Source organism: Canis lupus, unplaced genomic scaffold (genome assembly GCF_048164855.1).
Source record: "Canis lupus baileyi unplaced genomic scaffold, mCanLup2.hap1 Scaffold_125, whole genome shotgun sequence".
Classification (NCBI taxonomy): Eukaryota; Metazoa; Chordata; class Mammalia; order Carnivora; family Canidae; genus Canis; species Canis lupus.
This window is the reverse complement of record NW_027326490.1, coordinates 1-22,554: the sequence shown is the minus strand read 5'-3', so window position 1 is coordinate 22,554 and position 22,554 is coordinate 1. Positions and strand designations below refer to the sequence as shown.

The 22,554-nt window shown below is 38.7% G+C and overlaps 1 protein-coding gene across 1 annotated transcript in view; it reads left to right on the top strand.

Moving 5' to 3' along the window:
* Positions 1-22,550, top strand: part of LOC140629760 (echinoderm microtubule-associated protein-like 6) — a gene marked incomplete at its 3' end in the record, with an annotated part of 56,579 nt that extends 34,029 nt beyond the window's left edge. Inside the window, exons 4-11 of the mRNA XM_072819339.1 lie at positions 4,901-5,102; positions 6,778-6,915; positions 8,524-8,780; positions 11,175-11,387; positions 15,490-15,657; positions 16,954-17,060; positions 20,332-20,450; positions 22,529-22,550. Of these exons, the coding sequence (XP_072675440.1) occupies positions 4,901-5,102; positions 6,778-6,915; positions 8,524-8,780; positions 11,175-11,387; positions 15,490-15,657; positions 16,954-17,060; positions 20,332-20,450; positions 22,529-22,550 (1,226 nt within the window). The remainder of the gene's footprint in view (positions 1-4,900; positions 5,103-6,777; positions 6,916-8,523; positions 8,781-11,174; positions 11,388-15,489; positions 15,658-16,953; positions 17,061-20,331; positions 20,451-22,528) is intronic.
* Positions 22,551-22,554: the final 4 nt, after the last annotated feature.

The following is a 22,554-nucleotide window of genomic DNA, read 5'->3' as shown; positions in this document are numbered from 1 at the left end:
CCATGCATTTCTTTTATTGTTTACTTTTACATAAGATATAAGCATGCATAACAATAGACAATACTCTGGGATGTTTTAGATTTCTTCTTCTTCCTCTTCTTCTTCTCCTCCTCCTCCTCCTCCTCCCCCCCCTCCCCCACTCCCCCCTTCTTTCTTCTTTCTTCTTCGCAGTTATTTTTTTCAGCAAGTTAAATATATTGTGCCACTTTCTCTGGCCTGCAAAGTTTCTGCTAAAAAATCAGCTTATAGTCTTAATGGGACTTCTCTTGTACAAAACACATTGTTTTTCTCTTGCTACTTTTAAGATTCTCTCCTTATCTTTAACTTTGGACACTTTAATTATAATGTGTCTTGGTTTTCTTTGGATTGTCTTATGTGGAGCTCTCTGTACTTCTTTGATCTGGAATGTATGTTTCCGTCCCTATGTTAGGGAAATTTTCAGTCATTATTTCTGCAAATGAGTTTCCTGCCCCATTGTCTCTCTCTTCTCCTTCTGGGACCCTTATAATGCCAATATTAGTCTATTTGGTGTTGTTTCATAAATTCCTAAAGCTGTCTTTGTGCTTTTTCATTCTTTTTTTTTCTTTTTTGCTGCTCTGATTGGGTGAGTTCCACTGCCCTCTGTTTGAGTTTACTGATCTTTTTCCTTCATCTAGTTTGCTCTTAAACCCCTTTAGTGTATTATTCAGTTCAGTTATTGTTTTCATCTCTGTGATTTCTGTTTGGTACTTTCTTATATTTTTTCTTTCTTTGTTGAAATTCTCACTTTGTTAATCTTTGTTCCCCTGAGCTCAGTGAGCATCTGTTGACTGTTATTTTGAACTCTTTATCAAGTAAATGACTTATTTCCAATTCATTGGGGCTTTTTCTGAGATTTTATTTTGTTCTTTCATTTGGAACACATTCTTCTGTTTGTTTTTTCTTGACTCTCTTTGTTGATTTTTCTACATTAGATAAAACAGCTACCTCTCCAGGTCTTAAAGAGATGCCCTCCTGTAGATGAATCTTCTTGTTCAAATTTGCCCTAGGTCTTGGTTGTCCCTTAACCCTTTATGATTGTATAAACAGCATACTTGGTCCTCTGTCTTTCCTAGTAGTTGAGGGGGTACCAGGACCTGTCAGTGTCAAAGGGGAGGATCTTAGCACCTATATTCAGTCTAATTGGAGGCCAGACCTCAGGTAGCAGCTTTTAAAGTTTGTACATATACCTCTTTCAGGGAAAGAGCAGGAAATGGGCATTTCTGTTTGTTTTCTCTGCACTGAGCCCTGGGGTCATAGCTAAGTTAAGAATTGTTTGTGTGTTTGCTTGCCATGCTGTTGAACCTGTGAACATACGCTCCGGTGGCCTTTAGAACCAGGCTTTCAAGAGACGTATCCTCTGGGGGCCAGCCAAAAAAGCTGGGGTGCCACACCTGAGCATAAGCTCCTTTCTTTGAGACACTGATGACCTGGGGCAGGACAGAGGGAGAGTGCAAAGATGGTAGCCAGTGGCTTCCCTGGTCTCTGGAGAGGATAGAGGTATGTATTTCTCAATTGGCCCCTCAGGCCACTGCTATGAAGATAACTTAAGAGTCTCTTCCATAGAAAGACTGGGATTCTCATTCTGCTCTGTCTCTGCTACCTTGGGGGGTAGCTGATTAAGAACTGTTTCTCCATTTGTTAGGGTGCTTTGGGAGCCAGGATTGTAGGCACTGCTGGCCTCCAGAGCCAGGAGCTCAAGGATGGCTCTTGGGCAGTAGCTACAAAATCCATGGTGCCCTTGTGTGCACAGGCTTATTTCCAAGAGATTGCAGCAAACTGGAACAAGGCAGAGGGAAAGTGCAAATGTAGCATCCCCTAGCCTCCCCAGTCTTTGAAGAGGATTTCAGTAGGCCTTTAGGTGTGTATTATATTAGATGCCTCCCCTTCAGACTGAAACTTTAAGCAAATAGTCCTCTTTCACAGAAAGACTGGGTATTTCTGTTTCCTCTGCACAGGGCCCTGGAGGAGAGCCACAATGAACCATTACTTTTTAGTTTACTATAGCCTTGTTGAGCTCATGGATAGAAGCCCTATTGGCTTTCAAAGCTAAATATTTTGGAGGCTTATCTCCCAGATGCAAGTCTTAAACATTGGGGCATGAGCCTGGCTTGTTCACTGTCCAAGCTGTAGTCTTGAGTATATGGTAGGTACTTAATAAAAACCATTTGAATAAATGAATGAATATGTCCTTCCTTCCTTTCAGTGTTTTCATCGAGGATGAGGATGTTATCTTTTATTTGTTGGTATTTCCAAGGACACAAGAAATGTCTGTGATTCTCATGTTTTATTTTAGTCAACCATTTTTATTGAACATATGCTGCATGCCAGGCACTGGGCTAGGTACTGAGGATACAACAGTGAATAAAACTGAGAAAACTCTTATATTCACACACACTAGTGAGAGGAAATGGATAACAAATATAATAAAAAGTAAATTATTTGATTTTTTTGCTGATGTTGGAATAGACTATTCCTCTTCTTGTTTCTGAAGAATAAAATGAACCTCTTCTGTAAAAAGAAATTGTAAGTGACCCAAAGCCAACTGAGGCAAACAAATTCACTCTTGTCCTGAAAGAAATGGGAATATGTTAATTAGAAAATGGTAACTAAACCTCTGGAAAAGTGTGAAAAAGAGAGAAGGACAAAGAAAGGATCGGGCAAAAAGATGGTTGCTACAAGGCAGAGATTCCTCTACCGCTGAGCTGCCTGCCCTGTCATTCTGCAATCTTAGCCTGGCTGCTTTCACCACATATGTGTCCTTCCCAACCTTGAAAGCCCATCATGATGTTTGCTGGCAGGATTTTGAGTGACCCTGAACTAGCCGTTGCCAAGGTATCTCTACTTACTACTCAAAGCAGGAATAATAAATCTGCCTATGTGCTGTCTCCTTCCATTTCAAGGCACACACAGTGAATTCAGAGCAAGGGGTAAAGAGAGTTACTGCATGTAAAAATAGCCTTGTGCCTTAAAAAAAAAAAATACTTTTTTTCATAAATAAATGCATCATCTCATTGGCTCCTTTTAAGACCACTGTGAGTTGATTAAGGTGAGGATTATAGTTAGTATGTCCATATAGCCCCAGTTAACCCTTCTTTTGTCCCAGCATTCCATTTGGCTTAGCACTTATCCTGGACATTTTAAAAAGATTTTATTCATTTATTTGATAGAAACAGAGCACAAGCAGGAGGAGCAGCAGGCAGAGGGAGAGGGAGAAGCAGGCACTCTGCTGAGCAGGGAGTCTGACATCGGGCTCAATCTCAGAACCCTGGGATCAGGACCTGATCTTGTCTTGAAGACAAGACGTTTAACTGACTGAGCCACCCAGGCGCCCCCTGGATTTTTTTTTATAGACTTAATTTTTTTAGAGCAGTTTTAGGTGCACAGCAAAATTGAGTGAAAGGTATGGAAATTTCTCCTAGGCCCACTGCCAGTGTACATGCACGGCCTTCCTGACTATCCACACCCCCAGCAGAGTGGTACGTTTGTTACAGTGGGGGAAGCTGCATTGACACATCATCGCTCAATGCCTAGAGGTCACGTTAGAGTTCGCTGTCAGTGTTACATATTCTGTGGGTTTTGGCACACGTATGATGACACGTCTCTACCATTATAGTGTTGTACAGAATAGTTTCACCGGCCTGAAAATCCTCTGTGCTCTGCCTCTTCTCCATCTTCTGGATTTATCAGTTGGTACTCAAGCGTAATTATAATTTCATATTTGAAAATATTTTGATAGAAATGTTTACTTCAACACGGTAAAGCTGCTTTCTTGGTTAAAAAGTAAATATTTTTAAAGTACATAAGTTTAATTTGCCTTTCAGAGTGGTCCCAACATAGGTGATAAGTTATGTGGTCTCCATAATCACAGTCTGCATTTAATGCGGAGAAAAACTGGTTTCCACAGAGAAAGGGACACTCCCTGGTGTGTCTGGCCAATCAGGAGTAGAGCAGGACTAAAGCCTTGAGATCTGAGTTCTGGTACTTTCTATACCAGAGACACGAGGCCCACCGGAGGGACAGCTCAGGTCTCAAAGCTTACCACATTCCTGCTGTATTTAAAGTAGTTATGAAAGCAGGATTCTATCTGTATTTCTAATTCAAGCATGAGAAAAGGCACTAAGTAAATAAATAACGTACCCAGTAAAGGATCAAAATAGACCACAAGAAGCCCAAGAAATAGAAAATCAGGCAGGCAAATGAAGACCTGTGTGGAGAGGATGTATTTCAAAGGAGTACTGTGCTTTTGGAGAGGATTCTATAAAATGTTAAGTCAGAAGAGAATAGCATCTTCACTGACAAATGTTTGGTGGTATTTTGAGACTGAAATTAGTTTCATTTGCATATTTCTGGGACATGGTACATCTGTTTATCCAGCAAAATGAGTCTAGGTTCTGATCAAATACATAGTAAACTTACCCAATATGGCAATTAACCATTCTGTAGTATCGCCCACATGTAATTTTAATACAGTGTTAGCATCCTAAAGATTGAAGTGACTCTTAACTTTTCCACAGCAGATCAGAAGTACATTATTTCAAAAAGGGGTCGGTTTTCCTAAAGACCAATTTCTCCTCACACTCGTTTTAAGATGTAGTATTTAAAATACATGCTGATGTAAAAAACACATAGTTACCCTACATCAGATGGGAGTGATTACTCGTGTGTAAAACCAAGATCACAAGGAGCAGGGTAAATGACCAACACATGCAAGGAAATGGTAAATAATACAGAATGGTGTGTGGAGTTGACATTTCCCCTTCCAGGGTTTTTAAGATGCATGGCATTAGATGCTATCCTGCTGAAACGATATTTAGGTGTTTCTCTTTATTTGTAAATGGTGTGAATATACGCTTTTATTTTATTTCTTTATTTTCACCAGGCCTCTCTATCCGGAGCGTGTGCTGGAAAGCAGACCGCCTTCTAGCAGGGACCCAGGACAGTGAGATATTTGAAGTGATCGTGCGCGAACGAGACAAGCCAATGCTGATCCTGCAAGGCCACTGTGAGGGGGAGCTCTGGGCTCTGGCCCTGCACCCCAAGAAGCCACTGGCTGTGACAGGCAGTGACGACCGCTCTGTCAGGTCAGGCCTGGGCAATGGCAGTTGTCATCTCCCTGACTGCCTTGGGATTACAGATTTATTGTGCCCAAATTTGCTTGTTATTTAAGAGAAGGATAAACCATAGTACAGAAGCACACAAGTTCCAAGAGGAATGTTGAGACATTTAGCTCAACAACACTTGGCTTCTTAGCATTTTGTTGTTGCTATCTTTCTTTGGCTTCATCTTAAGTCATGAAAATGCTCTGAGAAGTGAAAATACACTGCTACTAGTTAGATAGGCTCCCATTTCTCTTTCAGTTGAAGATGTGCATTCATTTGTGGTAAGATTATATTTCTCCCTTGTATGTTGGGTCCTCTGTAGGGGGCTACACATGGCATTTCACACTTTTGTTATAGACATTCATCTCCATTGGTGAATTCATGAGTTTGTCTTCATCAGGACTTAAATTTCTGATTTTCAGGATTCTCTTCAGTGTGTGAGTAAACAAGTATTTCTTTGCATATTCTCAGATGGAATTTTGAACATTGTCCTCAAATCAAAGGAAAGTGCTTGTTCCTAAGAAAACAGGCAATTTTATTAGGGCCTCAAGGATTCTTGCTGTGGATCATTTGTTATTTTTTGAGAGCACAGCATTGCATAAAATGAGCAAAATGAGCATACTTCCAGTATCTCTGTGACTGTTGAAAGGCTGATCATAGGTTTAGAGGTATTGAGGAAGGCTGTGCCCTGACTTCAGTATTTCTGTATTTGCTGCTGACCTTTAAATGTGCCCAACAACAAGTAGGCCAGAAAGAGTGCCTGCCAGTGGCAGGGAGAGGCTTCTGGGTCGATTGGTGATTGATTACTGCTTTTGAGCTCTAATAGCTGAATTAGAACATTGTAGACTAGACTGGAGGTTCCTGCTTCTCCTCTGCTCTTGTTCATACTGTACGCCTGTGAATCTGATCAAGGCACAGTGTACTCACTAATGAGGTATAAATCCAAAAGTAAATCCATTTTGTGATCTCTACCAAGCTCTGAAGCCCCCTCAATCTAAAAGATCACACTTGTCTCCACATGGCATAAGTATTTATTTGGTTTAAAGCTTTTCTTTACTCAACTTACTCTATTTTCTTCCTTTACCTTCCTTGACTCTGAGCCTTCTCTCAACAGGCAAAATGGTGCCACCATGTTGCTCAAGCACCTGAGATACCCGATTTATACACATCCAGATAGAAATGATTTCAAGGAAAGTCTTTGGCTTTTATATTTTGGCAACTTTGATGTGTCTTAGAATTGCAAACATCTCCAAGGAGCCCTGTCAGAATTTGTCATATTCCCCTTAACTATGAATTTGGCTAAAATTACAAACAGTCTTTTACACTGAATATTGAAATTTAAGAAGAGTCTAAGTCCTAATTTCTTGAGAAAGATCAGCTTAGGGATTTTATAAGGATGGCACAGTCTACTGGGGAGTGATAGTTTCTGCATGTTAGTAAGGCAAAGCTTACATTGCTTAAAATAGTACAAGGCTAAAAACAGCGTGAGATGATGAATAATGGACGAGGTATCGAAAGACTACCATGAGCTTTAGGCCCAACGGTGCAGGCTGCCTCAGGGATCAGTAAGCTCTTCACTGTGCAGCTCCCCATTTTCAGGAGCATGCCTCCATCTGGACCATGATTTTGTTTTGTTTTTACTTTGTTCTGTGCATAGGCTGTGGAGCCTGGCCGACCATGCCTTGATTGCCCGCTGTAACATGGAGGAAGCAGTTCGCAGTGTGGCTTTCAGCCCCGATGGATCTCAGCTGGCCCTGGGCATGAAGGATGGCTCTTTCATTGTGCTCCGAGTCAGGCATGTACCGATATGGAAAATGATATCAGAAATGCTCTCTTGTTGAAACTAGTTCTCCTGGCCATAATGTATGCCAGGACTTCAGGAAAAATGCTTTTACTCTTTCAGATAGAACACTCTAGATTCACAGTGCCCTATCTGTAATTCCTAAATCCAAACATTCCAAAAATCCAAAGTTCTTGGGTAATTTATTTGACAGCACATCTTGACCAAATGAACTGATTTGAGACTGTTTATGCCTATTAATCTCTCAATAGGAATAATTATCATGCGATATGCTACAAAAATATTAATGTGGTTAATATGGGGTGCTGCCCTAACTCATACTGGGGATGTTACATAATATATTGTATGTGAGCCTTTCTAAAATCCAGTGAATAATGAACTTCCAAGCACAGCTAGTCCCAAGGGGTTATGGGCTTGTAGGAAGCCAAGAAAAGAGAAAGAAATGATAAAGCAGTCTCCAGCAGTGCCAGATTTTTAGAGGTAAGCTTGAGTAAAGGATTTCTTCCACTTATAATGAAAAAGAAGATGGAGTATCTCATATTTATTAACATCCTGTATTTACTGGACAAAAATTATGACTCACACTTGTAATTTCTCTAAGCACACTGGTTGTTTTTTTGGCTTACACAATTTGTGATTACAGAAAGAAAATGAAGCTGTAAATTAGACACTGCATGTTTTGTACATAGAAAATTCTATAAAGCTTTGAAAAATGATCTTGGCGTAGTTTATTACACTAAATTCTCATTACCAGCCACACATAAGTGATTACTGAGTAGGTGGGCAACATTTTCTTTCTCTGCTTAGCGGATGGTCTGAAGAGATGGCCGATTACCAGATTTTTTTCTTTTTTGTTGGATTTCCCAGCCAAAAATATCCCCCAAAACTCTATTTGATGACATTACAGTAAACTCTAATGTGATTAATAAGAAATAGCAAGTGAGGACAATTACCATGTAGAAGCTGATATTTGCCATTATTTGTGCACTGAGTTTGTTGGGAATAGAAGAAGTTGTTGGTACTGGCACAGGGGACCTGCTAGTCACAATTCTGTCTCATGGTGGCAACTTTCCAATGAGGGCAGCAGTTCTTACCAGAACCTGATCAGAAGGGACACAAAATATTCCAGTGTCTGATACATGTATGCATTGTTGACCTTTCGTGGTGAAGATTAAATAATTACATGAGAATTTAACATTTAAAAAAAGTCATTGAGAAAAAGTAACCTGATGTAGTTTACCTTCCTCCGGGACATGTTTTTAAAACACTTTCACAAACCCCAAATTTCTCAAAGCACAAAGTTTTAGGGAAAAATAATACATAATTGACCATGAAAGCCAATAGGCATTTCATTAAGTTTTGTTGTCTTTACTTTGGAAACCCAAAATATCATTTAAAATGTTGGTTGATGTTGCCTAAAATGGCCAGAAATGAAATGGTGTCTTCTATCTTTCTTCAGCAGTTAATCTCGGAGTTCCTGTAGGTGTCCTCTCCCTTTTGAAACAGCCTTTTCTCTGACATACACATTTTAAGACGTGGCTTGGGTTCCTGTTTCTAGATTTGCTGCTTATCCCCTTTTATTGCTGCTCTTTATTCTTATAGAGATATGACAGAAGTGGTTCATATCAAAGATCGAAAAGAAGTCATTCATGAAATGAAATTTTCTCCAGATGGCTCTTACCTCGCGGTGGGATCCAATGACGGCCCAGTGGACGTGTATGCCGTTGCCCAGCGATACAAGAAAATTGGAGAATGCAGCAAGTCCCTTAGTTTCATCACACACATTGACTGGTCTTTGGATAGCAAGTACCTGCAGACCAATGATGGCGCCGGAGAACGCCTCTTCTACAAGATGCCGTGTAAGTTACGTGGGTGTTGGGCGTTGGAGAGAATCAAGACCTTGAACCACATGCAGCAAACATGTATGACTGTCGTCATGATCTCAGGGCAAGGAATATTTTCAGAGACGCCACCCCCCACATCTCAAACTCTCCAAGAAAAGATTAATACATTGAAACATATTAAAATAAAAACTCAAGGCACAATGAAAGGGGTCACAGCAAGACAAGGCACAGACTGGACGGAAATGCTTGCAATGGTTATAATGGGCAAAGGATATACACCTAGAAGTTACAAAGAACGCCTAAAGATAAGTGAAAGGAAAAGGATCCTAGAAAGATACTGAAAAATGCTAAATGTAAAGATACTGAAAAATGCTAAATGTACCAGTATGCATGTTCCTCATTTGCTATGATAGTTTTAGTCCGAAATCTGTGTTCTTCATAAATAGAAGTCTTTAGGATATCATTTATTGAAATATGCTAAGTGGGATTTAAAACACAATTTTTAAAAAAGTTTTTATTTATTTGAGAGTGAGACAAAGAGTAGGTTAGAGAGAGCGAGCGAGAGGGAGAGAGCACAAGTGATAGAGGAGAGGCAGAGGTGGAGGGAGAAGCAGGCTCCTGCTGAACAGGGAGCCCAATGTAGGACTCGATCCTAGGACCCTGGGATTATGACCTGAGCCGAAGGCAGACGCTTAACCGACTGAACCACCCAGGTGCCCCTAAAAAACACAATTTTTACTTGTCACCTCCACTCTCTTTTTTAGAAGAGGTTCATCAGACTTCTATAATATTTAGTGACATTTAGTTTGTTACACTACAATGGCAGACATAAAAGGCAAATTTCTGTATTGTAATCTTTGCCTATGATTTTTTTTTGATAGAAGGGGATATTTTTAGTATTTATCATGAATCTTGTCATCAAATAATATTTTCTTAATCTTTTTGTTGAAAAATCATTTACTAGGAAATAATATATACCATCCAATGTAATTTCAGCTTCTAAAAGAATCTCTGCTCTGTCAAATTCATCAGCGCACCATCACTAGGTACATATTTCTGTGTGTCTACTTTCTTTGCTTGCAATTCTTTCATATATATTTTCCATATGTGAAAAATCATGGAATACATGTTTATCATTTTCAATAACAAAGTAACATCCTGCTCAGTGATAATAGCATAATTTGCTTTCTTGTCCTTCTGTTAGTGAGCATTTGGGCTCATTTCTGGTTTCTTTGCTGGTGCAGATGGTGCCTCTCCAAATATCTTTGTATAAGATATATTTTCTTTCCTGAGTTACTTCCTTGAACTGTATTTTCCAAAGGAGGAATGCTGGGTTAAAAACTATGGTGTGTCAGCTCTCTGATTTTATGGTCGTCTGAATGAATTTTTATGGGATGCTGTCACAGTCCAGAATTTCTGCATGCCAGTATTTGACATCGTACCAGTAATGTATAAGAGTGTCTGTTCTCGCAGATTCTTTATTTGAAAACATTTGTTTATTTTTGAAGAAGAAACTACGAGATAATACACTAAATTGTCTTGATTTTTGAATTTTAAAATTGTATATGGTTAGACATTTTCCCAAGCATTTGTGTATCGTGTGTTTCTGCCTTTGCATGCACCTGGGTGACGTCCCTCAGCAGCCTTTGGTACACACTGGGAGTTGTGCCATACACTTGAGAACATTTTTGGCACAACTGTCAGAACTATTTTCCCTAACTGCTTATATTTACTTCATCAGAAATGGTGGATTTTCATTGTCTAATGCTTTTAAATTTAAATAATATCCATTAAATATTTACACTAATTATTGGAGCCTAAATTTTTTTAAAAAATCACTTCTATGATTCTTCGAATTATGAAAAGTAGTTCAGAATAAGCTTTTTTTTTTAAAGATTTTATTTATTCATGAGATAGAGAGAGAGAGGCAGAGACACAGGCAGAGGGAGAAGCAGGCTCCATGCAGGGAGCCTGATGTGGGATTCCATCCTGGGTCTCCAGGATCAGACCCTGCCTGGACTGAAGGTGGAGCTAAACCACTGAGCCACCTGGGCTGCCCCAGAATAAATTTTTAAACACGTAGCAAAATGTTGGTGACTAAATATATGATTTCATAAAAATCTTTTCATCAATAATACAAAGCATACTATCTGTATAGTACTTTCAAATATTACAGTAAATACAATGATCATTTTCTTTCTTTTCTCCGTATCTGAGTTTTGATCATGCACTCTCTCTAAACCATGCTGGAAGAAAAAAAGTCACCAATTGGGAAAAGAGATTAAAATCTTGAGTTTCCTTGGTTTATTAAACTTCTCTAAACCTTTATAAGAAAAATGGATAAAGTAAATTAGAATGTGCTTTTTATTTAAATGAAACATTATGTTACTGTGTGTTGATTATTTCCAGCTGGGAAGCCTTTAACAAGCAAAGAAGAAATCAAAGGGATTCCCTGGGCCTCCTGGACGTGTGTGAAAGGCCCTGAAGTGAGTGGAATTTGGCCAAAGTATACGGATGTCACTGACATCAATTCCGTGGATGCAAATTACAACAGCTCAGTGCTGGTTTCCGGCGATGATTTTGGACTGGTTAAATTGTTTAAATTTCCTTGTCTCAAGAAAGGTAAGGCCACAAGAGAGATTTCACTGAATAAGTATTTAATCTAGAATGTGTACACAGTGTAATTAAGACTGATTTTCTTTTTGTCTCTTCTTGCAGATTATTCATTTTTGTATTCATTTTTACTCTTTTACACTTTCAGATAAAATATGTTGCTGATATTATTTACTTTTGATGTTCTAAAATACAGAATTTTACAAATTTAAGGCATAATTTGTTTAGAGTTATTTCTAGCCAGTTTGTGATTCGTAAGCTTTATGTTTCATTTTTTAAACAAGTCCTAGTTTTGTTTTTATTTATGTAAATAAACACTCATAATTTAAATTATGTATTACATTAAAATATTGCAATTAAAATCCTTTAAGCTGCACGGCTAATTGTGCTTATACATGGAAAGCCAAGCAAAGTCCCTCTAGACATACTTAAGATAAAAATCTAAGATAAAAATCTAAAGGTGATTTTTGTGGTGATAACACAGTTCGCAGACCCCTTGTAGCACTAATCTTGCAAAGCTAATTTACATAACTGGTGAAATTTTTGAGAGGGAAGCTTGGTTCAAGAAAATTCTCCCCTTGCCTTTTGTTGTTTTGTTTTATTATTGTTAAAATCTTGTCACGTCAATTTTGTGGCATCTTCAGACTTTGTAGGATGTGACTGGAATAGCCATGTAATGACCCTGTCTTTTTCTTCCTTACAAAGCTGAGCCAAAGCCCCTACACAGATTTTTCTGAGACCGCCCACCAGCACCCTGAAAACCTGATCTTCAGAAAGTGATCAGTGGGGACGTGCTGTGGCCTAAAAACTCGCTCACTTGAACGATTTTAAAATTAAGAAGGGAAAGGGATTGAAAAATGTCATCAGAAGGTCATTTTCGGCTAACTGGCAGTTTTGAAGCTGCAACAGTTACAGTTGAGAATTGAATATAAAATGCACAGCAAAGCTGCCATCATTTACACTTGACAAAATGGCCATCACTTTAAAATGCTTGAGGCACAAAATTACCTCAACATGCCTAATTCACACTCTTCTCTCCCTGATGGGTCTTTTGAGACAGGGCCTATCCTGTCAGATTGAGCGATGTACTTGAGGAACTTGAGTTAGGCAACCAGAAGGAATGAGGGAACTGACCAGAAACATCACCGGGGCCAGAAGCAATACTGTGGGTCTCGAGGATCAGGACTTGGGAAGAAGTTAACTCGCCAAGAATTGGTGTTTCCTGCGTATCACCCCGCCTTGTAGGGTGGTCTTGGGCCTTGAAACAGGAATGGAAACAGAGATGGTGGGTTTGTTGATGAGAATGAGGGAGGGCGAGGGAGGCACTGAGCAGTGCTGTCTGTCCAAGTGAGACACCTTGATGTGTAAAACACCCCTGAGGACGCTGGCGTACAGGAGACATTGCAGAATAAGGGAAGGTTGACAGCTGAGTGACAGTGTGGTGGGAGGAATAAAACCCACCTCAGCAGTCTGCGGAAGTATCCATATTTTCATAGCAAATTGACTTGTTCTACTTTTCATGGCACACGGTTTATAAATCTTGCAGTTTGCCTCAGAGACATTCAGACTTTTGTGGCCTTTGTGTGCCTGAACTCACACACACTTCCCTTTTGTGGCAGGGAAGTTCAGAAAAGCGTGCTGTTGACAGGAACAGTAACCGTTGGTGGAACTTGTTGCCCAGGGTACCAGTGGCAGGAATTCCCCATGAGCAAGGGCTGGTGACCATGAGAAGTGTGGAGGCTGAGCAAACATTGTAGTTTTCCACAGTGATTAAATAAAACTCACAATCCAGTTAATTGACACATTTGCAATTAATGTGTGTAGGCTTCTGCTGCACAGTATGCGGACATGAGTGTTCTGCAGTTAATGAAAATGCTGACAGTGGTTTTTACTTTTACATCGCCAAACCGATTTTTTTCATTTCATTTTGACAGTGTTTAAATCTTTTGAAATAACTAGTGTCGATACTGATAATTTTCCCTGATGTCATTTAGACTACATTCTGTTTGACCATCACTGTACAGAAAAATCCAAAGCCTTGCTCACGGACATTTGCCATGTCTTAACACCTTGGCACCACTCCTTCTCCAAGGGAAGGCTCTCCTGTTTGACTGACTTGTGTGCTGCTGCCCCATTAATCCTTGACACAAACACAGCCATATATGTACCCACACAGTCCTTGAAGAACTCCCTCCTAAAATAAGTGTCCTGGATGTTGTAAGACATGGGTTGCATAAACTCTGGACCTTGAGAAGAAAAGTATTGGGTTTTAGTAGAGCGTGGATGAGCTTGATGCAGTACAGAAACACAAAAGTCAGCGTGGCTGGAGTGTGATGAATGAGGGGAGCATTGTGTAATCAGAGGCTTGAGAGGGCAGTGGGGACCGTGTCATGAAGGGCCTTATAGCCACTGTTAGAAATTCGGGTCTTATTCTAAGTGTGGTGGGGAACTATTGAGGGCTTACAATGGAGGAGTGACATAACCAATCTAAGTTTTTAAAAGATCACCTTGATACCATGTGGGTTGGGTTAGGGAAGGGGAGGCTTCAAGTAGATTCTTGCACAAATCTAGGTAAGAGACGATGTGGCTTGGACAAAAGTATTAGAAATAGATGTGAATACAGATGCCTGAGGTTAGGAAACAGTGTTTAGATAGAGCTGAAGGTCTTGCTGATGGATTGGATGTGGGAAAAGAGAGGAACTGAGGGTGACTCGTAAGTTTTTGGCTTGAGCAGGGGGGTGGCTGGTGGCACCATTTATGAAGATGGGAAAATGAGCATGGAAAAGGCTGTGTCTGTGTGTGTGAGAGAGAGAAGGGGATAAGGAAAAGGGGAACTCCTCAGACTGTATTGTCCACGATAAGTTTGAGGCACCCGTTAGACATCGAAGTGGACATAGCACATGGGCCATCAGCAATCCAGGGAGAATTGAGCATCAGAAAATGAATGTTTGGCAGTGGAGGGCATATCAACGGTACTTACAGCCGTGGGAGTGACGGCCATCAGAGAGGAGATGAAGGCAGAGGCCTGAGACTTCCTCGTATTTCAGAGAACAAAGGGAGGCCTTGTAAAGTGACAGTGTCCTAAGCAAAGCCTGGGAAGAGATGGATGTGGCCTCCCTTTATTCAATAAACATTTGTTACGTACTGTTCTAGAGGCTGGAGATCCATCAACAAATCAAGCACAATTCCCTGCCCTCATGGAACTTTTGTTCTTCTGAGGAAGTAACAATAAACAAAATATAATCACATCTCGTGTTTAGACAGTAGAGTGCTCAGATGGGGCAGCTCGGTGGTGGTATTTTGAATAGTGTGGTCATTTTCACCTTCACATACACTTAAAGCATTACCTCTCCAATGAGCATTTGAATTTGAAACACGTTTTAGTCGAACAGATGGCTTTCTCTCCCATTAAAGAGGTTCCCTCAGAGGGCCTGTTTCTGAAGGAGGGATGCGGTGCTTGCTGGCCTCCTGAGTTCTCCCATAGCCTTTGGAGTACTAGGCTTCCACATGATAGGATGGACCCTGCTTGTTTCAATGACTGCCTTTGTGCTGCCCTGTACCAACCCTGTACTCGAGACCTTAGTAGTACAGCTACAAGCAGTAAGTGCCGAGAGCTTTCCTTCTGCATTCATTGCCTGGGGATGGTGTTCACTGAGTAAAGCAATCAGTGCAAGGGAACACAATTTCATTCTCCCAGCACTACATCCATATGACCTTGAACAATAATTTGACTTTTTTTCCCCACAGAATTATTCTCTGTTTCCCTATTGCAAAGGACTTCCTGTCTTGTATTTAAATAAGAATGTAAGATAATCGTTCCTAGGTGTTTTATGTTCAGAATCAGTGAAGCAGTAGCCATTATCTGGAACAGGTTGAGACGTGTCTTCAGCTACAGGACTGAAATTTTAAGGCCATTTTTAGACTAATCCATACTGGAATCATTGAGAGAATTTTGGAAGCCTTTGCTTGTTATGATACATAATATTGAAAATTATATTTTCTAATATACTTAAAGATTTTATTTTTTCAACATGAATAGGAGTTGAATTTTTTAACCAGTGAATTTTATTTTTTTTCATTACTAATCTTCTCCTCAAAAATATGTTTTCAGGAGCCAAATTTAGAAAGTATGTGGGCCATTCTGCACATGTCACAAATGTCCGCTGGTCCCATGACTTTCAGTGGGTATTGAGCACGGGAGGAGCTGACCACTCAGTTTTCCAGTGGAGATTTATTCCAGAAGGTGTCAGCAATGGTCTGTTGGAAACAGCACCCCAGGGTAAAACCAATTATACTTTTTCAGCATTTTTTGTCAATAAAAATTTCAAGGAATGTCTTAACATCTCTTCGGGAGATAAAGACTTAAAGCAGTTTTGAAAAATTCATTCCTATTATAAAATTTAAAATTAAAAAGAAAAAACCTTTGAGACACATATGGGTCGGTTGGGTAACTTCCTTCAAAGGATTTTGTTTATGCCATACAAGTTGAAGGTCAAAGGCTTACATGAAGAATTAGCCTTTGAGAATAACAGGAACAAAGACAATTTAGCCTCTTTAGGACAACTGAAACTGTGGCAGGTCTCCGTGGTGAGGCAGCAGGGAGACAGAGTAACCTTGGGAGTAGGTGTTGGCTTCATAATGAAGTTCAAAGATTGGACTGCAATTGGGACGAATGTGTTCCATTTCAGTGGATGTGTAGTCTTTCTATTTACTGTGATACCAGCAGAAATAGATGGCATCTATTTACTGTGATTGCCAGGCGATACAATTTAAAACCAGGTAGGAAATATTTTCATCAGGAGAGTTTCTGCAGATTTTGATGGTGGCAATTACCACCACTTGGTAGACATGACGGCAAAAGAGTAAGGGGATATTTATTGAACTAAACAGTTGGATTTCCTTTTGCTCCAGGCTTCGTTTTGGTAGAACCTTTCCCTGATCTTTTATTTCTTTTGTCTTTTTTTTTTTTCTCTTTTCAAAGTAAGATTTATCTTATTTTTTTTTAAGATTTTTTTTTAATTTACTTATTCATGAGAGACACAGAGAGAGAGAAAGGCTCTAGAGACACAGAGAGAAAAGCAGGCTCCATGCAGGGAGCCTGATGGGGGACTCGATCCCGGGACTCCAGGATCACACCCTGGGCCAAAGGCAGGTGCTAAACTGCTGAGCCATCCAGGGATCCCCTCAAAGTAAGATTTAAAACTCAAAGATTTGTTATCTCATAGAAGTGTGGAAATGGGTTCATCTTGCAGGGAGCGGTAGGAGGAGGTAGTGGTCCTGGTCTGTTAACACTCCTGAAAGGGAATGTGCTGATCTTAACCAAAAGATGGGTGGGGGGTGGGGTAGTTGTTTTAAGAACCTACATCAAAGTAAAACAATGGCATAATGATGTTTAAATTGACTTTGCTAAAGTAAAGAAAATATTTTTTAAAATATTATAAGCAACTTGCTCTATAAAAAAAAAATAAAAAATAAATAAATAAATAAATAAATAAATAAATAAATAAATAAAATATTATAAGCTGTCTTGGGTCTTAGAACTTTTGCTTGTTTCTCATGGGTTGTGTTTCTACAGAAGGTGGCACTGATTCCTACAGTGAAGAATCTGATTCGGATTTATCTGATGTGCCAGAATTGGACTCTGATATTGAGCAAGAAACTCAAATCAATTATGATCGCCAGGTCAGTAAGCAGAGAGCCTCAAAACAGATGCTTTACAGCCCAGAATGTCGATCTCCTTGGATTTGGATGTTGCACTAAAAATGGCCGGTACTTATGCAGAAGAGAATCAAGACAAGAATAAGGAAATCACTTACTTCTTGTCTTTAAGTACAGATTGAAAATAAGGCCTTTACCCATTCACATTATTAAAACTTTTTATGTGGGAGGTAGTAGCAAATTTTAAAACTGACCCCATGCAGGGTTTTCTGCCTCTCTAGCACCCAAAACTTTAAAATATTTTTTTGCAGAAAAATATGCAAGTAAGCTACAGGAATTTTCATTTTCTTAACATCATAAAAGCATATGTTTTCTTTACAGAATTGGTAGCCTCAGAGCCATGGTCATTTGGAAGGGAACTGGTACCCTGCTTTCCTCTTTCAACTTACATAGACCATTATGAAGACCATTATCCATTTAATTAAAGTAAAAGCCCAAATACAATACGCATGATCTCACATCAGAATTCACCTCTAGTAGAAAAGTTACACAATCATAATCAAATTGGGTCCTAGGTTTTTGAAAGCAGACATTTCATTTTAATGCTAAACAGTGAGTGTTAAACAGAGCAGTCCTTCACAGGAATCTGGGGACTTGTCACTTTTTATGGTTGATAACCATAGGTGTTCTATTTTCTTCCTTGTCATTTCACAGACGTATGTGAAGCAGACTCTGTACATGAACATGGAGTGAATAAGATTTCAGGCTCCAGACATAGCAACTGTCAGTGTTGCCCATGGAGATTAACCATACAGGCCTGTGGCAGCTGCCATGTGTCATGTGGCTCTACAGGGCTAGATCCTGTGCTTTAGATATACCAAGTCCAACCCACGATAACCCCAAGAGGTTAAGGACTTTGCCCACGTCCACATCACCCAGGGTATTAAGAGAAGAATGTGGATCTGGGCTTCTCTCCAAAGTGCACATTCTGTGTATTGCTTGGCTTTGCCTCAGCAATAAGCGCTGAAACCTTTCCAGATGACTTTTTTTTCACCCCATAATCATCACTCACTGATTCAGTGTTTGAAAAATTAGTACAAAGGCAGTCCAACTGATGGTTTGGGTCAAGTTCGTGACTAAATCAGCTTGACTGTGCATCAATACAATGTGTTATGCAATAAAACTAAAGGTGAGGATTGAAAGGAAATTATTAACGTGGAAATATGCACACGCCAAACACTATTATACCCTGATATCAAGGGGAAATGGAATTTATGCAAAGTGAACATAAAATTTAGGGGGGAAAAGGCAATTTTCTTTTGTTGGGAATTTTGTATTTAGCAAAAAGCTGCTGGTTTAAGAATGGAAAGATTTGTCTATACTGAAATCCATGCCTAGGATTTATGTATTCCCCCTGCCATCTTATTTTCTAAATCTTTCATCTATATTATTTGATTTACATTATTTTTTGTTGCTGTGTTACTTGAGCAGGAAGTTTTATTCTGTTCTAGAGATGGGAATTTTAGGTCCACAGAGGTTAGGTTATGAGAATTGTTCAAATATGCAGTAGAAATGCCAAGCCCAAAATTCATTTCTCTTGAGTAGTTGATGAGCTGAAGAAAAGCATCATGGGCTCAGATGGATAATTAACTTTAGCTTTTATAAGCTTAGTTCATTGCATCTGCAATAGACAAAGCAGTAATGAGGTATCTTCTGATTTCCTTTTTTTTTATTTTAAAGATTTTTGGTTAAATCCTAAACCAGAGACTTTATTACAATAATATATCATAATAAAGCTCTATCACATGAATTTTTCCTTTATGAGGGTGAGCAATTATTAATAGATTTACTTCATTTTGAATGTGTTAAATTGCTATCTCTTGATGGTAGGGCATGAATACATGATAAGAAAACAGATTACTTTTTATCTACATTTAGATTCGATTGTAGGAAATGCTCTCTGAGTTAGTTGCACATTTTAGATCCTAGGTTAGACGAAGAGCTTTGCTCTAAATCTCAGAGTCTGATCTGTCAAGATACATGAGATCACAAAAGAAGATTATTCCAAAGAGTGATCACCAGGATTCATGGGGTCTGCATTTTGCAAATGTCAGAATCATCAAGAGATTTCTTGCCTTAGAGGAAATATAGCAGAACATTTTATTGATTTTTTATTGATAATTTTATTGAATAATATCCTTTCTTATTTACCAGAAAATTAATATATTTTCTGAATATACATTACTTAAACTCAAGATGATCTAGAATCCCAATGATTCGAAAGGTATTTCAAGACAGTTTTGTTAGAAAGTAAAATTCATTCTCATTTCTTATGTTCTCAATTTGGTTTATCTTTTCAAAGAACCAACTCTTAGTTTGTTCACCTTTTCTATTGTCTTATTTTCGATTTCATTTATCACTGCTCTAATCTTTATTATTTCCTTCCTTCTGCTAACTTTGGGCTTAGTGTGTTCTCTTTCTTATTCCTTGAGGTATATTGTCAGGCTGTTGATCTGAGAGTTTTCCTTTTTCTAAGTTTATGTGTTTATAGCTACAAACTTTCCTCTTTTCCTCTTAGGATTGTTTTTGTTGTATCCTATAAGTAATGTTGTGTTTCCATTGTCTTTTGTCTCAGATATTTTTAAAATTTAGTTTTTGATTTCTTCTTTAGACCATTGGTTGTCCAGAAGTGTATGGTTTAATTTCCACATACTTAAGAATTTTCCAGCTTTCTTCCTGTTCTTGATTTCTACTTTCATACCGCAGTGGCCAGAAAGCATTCTTGATGTGGTTTCAATCTTCTTGAATTTGTTGAGACTTGTTTTGTGGGCTAACATATGATGTATCCTGAGAATAATGCATATTATTATTATGCTGCTGACAGATGGGATGTTCTGTATATGTCTCTAGTGGGTTTATTTGGTCTGCAGTGTTCTTCATCTACTGTTTCTCCATTGATGTCGATTCTCTGTCTGGATCATCTATCCATTGTTCAGAGAGACATTTTCCCCCAACTATTGCACTACTGATGTTTATTTCTCCTTTTAGTTCTTTTAGTATGTGCTTTATATATTTGGGTGCTCTGCTGTTGGGTATGTATTTAAAATTGTTTTATCTTCTTGATGAATTCACGCTTTTATCATTATATAATGACTGACTTTGTCTCTGGTGACCATTTTAGCTACTTATTTTCTCAAAAACTTGGTTTCCTACAGTTAAAGATCTGAAAATGCCAAGATATTAATATGTTTGAAATCTGGAGAGTCTCGAATAAATGTTTCTGCTATGCTTTAAGGTTTACAAAGAAGATCTACCTCAGCTAAAGCAACAAAGTAAAGAGAAAAACCATGCAGTGCCCTTCCTCAAAAGAGAAAAGGCTCCTGAGGACAGCTTGAAACTCCAGTTCATACACGGGTGGGTGCTAGTCACCAGCCTTATCAGCAGACCACTGGGTTCCCCTCTTCTTGGTGCTGTCCCACTTCAGGCTGGCTCTTCTCTCCAGTGTGCACTTACCTGAAGTTAATATCTTAACCATGATTCTCTGTTCAGTTGTGTCAGTTGATGTTCTGTAGCCATAACAACGTGTGTCTTTAGATTTTTCATGCTTCCTTGACTTCCATGATGCTTATGTTTCTGCGGCTCATTGTTACTGCCTTCCATCCTCTCCCCCAACCCTGCTCCTGTGACGCCCATATCTCTGGCTCTGTTTAGCTGGCTCCACCTAGGACAATATTTTCTTCAAACAATTTTGATCACATATGCCCAAAATAATTTTGATTCTTAAAAATACTGTACAATCTTTCACATTTGAAATTGACATCTAGAATTTTTCAATGTTAGGTTAAATGATTGTGAAGTATATAATATCTAGTGTTTTATAAATATATCATTTAAGGGGATCAATTGGAACCTAAGTGTCATAGATACTTGATTCCCACCACCATCAATTAAAAAAAGCTCATATTTCTATATTTCTATGCTACTTCTCCCATAGAGTTTATACTAATGTAGTATTTTTATGCTTGAAAGGCTTTTATCGATCACCTTACCATACTTTTTGCAAGGAAATAAATGTTTATAAGCGCAATTTTAATTTTAATCCTAACTCTCTAACTTGTGTTATCTAGTATGGTATCCACTTAAAGCTGCTGAGCATGTGAAATATGGCTAGTCTGAATTCAGATGTGCCATATGTTAAAGCACACTGGCTTTCAAAGACTTAGCATGAAAAAAAGAATGTAATATATCTCATTAAAATGTTTTATATTGAGGGGCGCCTGGGTGACTCAGTCGGTTAAGCATCAGACTCTTGATCTCAGCTCAGGTCCTGATCTCAGAGTCATGAGTTCAAGCCCTATGTTGGGGCTCCATGCCTAGCATGGAGCCTACTTAAAAAAAAATATTTTATATTGATTATATGATAATATTTTAGACATAATGGGTTAAATGTTCTTAAAATAAATTTCATCTATTTTTAAATCTTTTTTAAGGTAGAAAATTTTCACTTACCTACATGCTTTGCATAGTATTTCTATTGGACATTGCTGCTCTCAGTGTTCATTCTTTTTTGGATTGAATTTTTGTTGCAACTCTTAGTAGTACCAAGCTTATCATACCAACATAAATATAGCACAAATTCTAATAAGTGTTTACTAAATATAAGCAATTTTATTGGAAAACAATTTTAATAACATTTTTTCAGTGAGTTCCGATATATACATACACACACATATTTTGCTAGAATGTAATAGGGTTTAGTGTTGATTCTATTCCCATTTTTCATTTTTAATAGTCATAAGCACTGAGAAAGCTTACTCACATAAATAAGTAGATGAGAATGGAAACAATTTTATCATAGCAACCTTCCTCAGTTCTTTAAACTCTTCTTGCAACACAGATAAGTATATCTTATAATTTTGATACATCACACAAAAATAAAGTTTAATAATCTATTACCTGACAATTCAGTTAAATCACTCTTCAATTTTGCTAAAAGCAAAGAACTGGAAACCACTTGATTTACAAACGAACTTCATGCCCAGTTGTTGGAAATATTCACTTTCAACATCCACACTTGAGTTTGTTTTGGTGTCCCAAGGCTCAACACTCCAGGGTGATATGCCATAGTAAGATTCTAGGTGGACAAAAGGAATGACTTTCTTAGAGGAAGGGGATAGAGGGGAGGTGGGAAGGGAAAACCTGCACCTTCACATAGGCATGTTCTCAGACTGGTCAGTTGTAAGAAAGGTTAGTTTAAGAAAGGATCTAGAAACAAATTCTTTTAAAATTATGAGTGCCCATTTGCCCTTAAGACAGTGCTCTCTGAGGTCCACGTACTCTTGTTGAAGATTGCGGACCTTAGCAACTACAGATACCTGTGGTTCTACTTGTGCATGTCCATATCAGCCTGTTAGCTTTGCCTTCTGACCTCTTCTTCTCTGTTGACTCACTGTCCATTCAACCCCTGTGCATTTCTTGGACCTGTGCTTCAGTTACAGAGGCTACGACTGTAGAAACA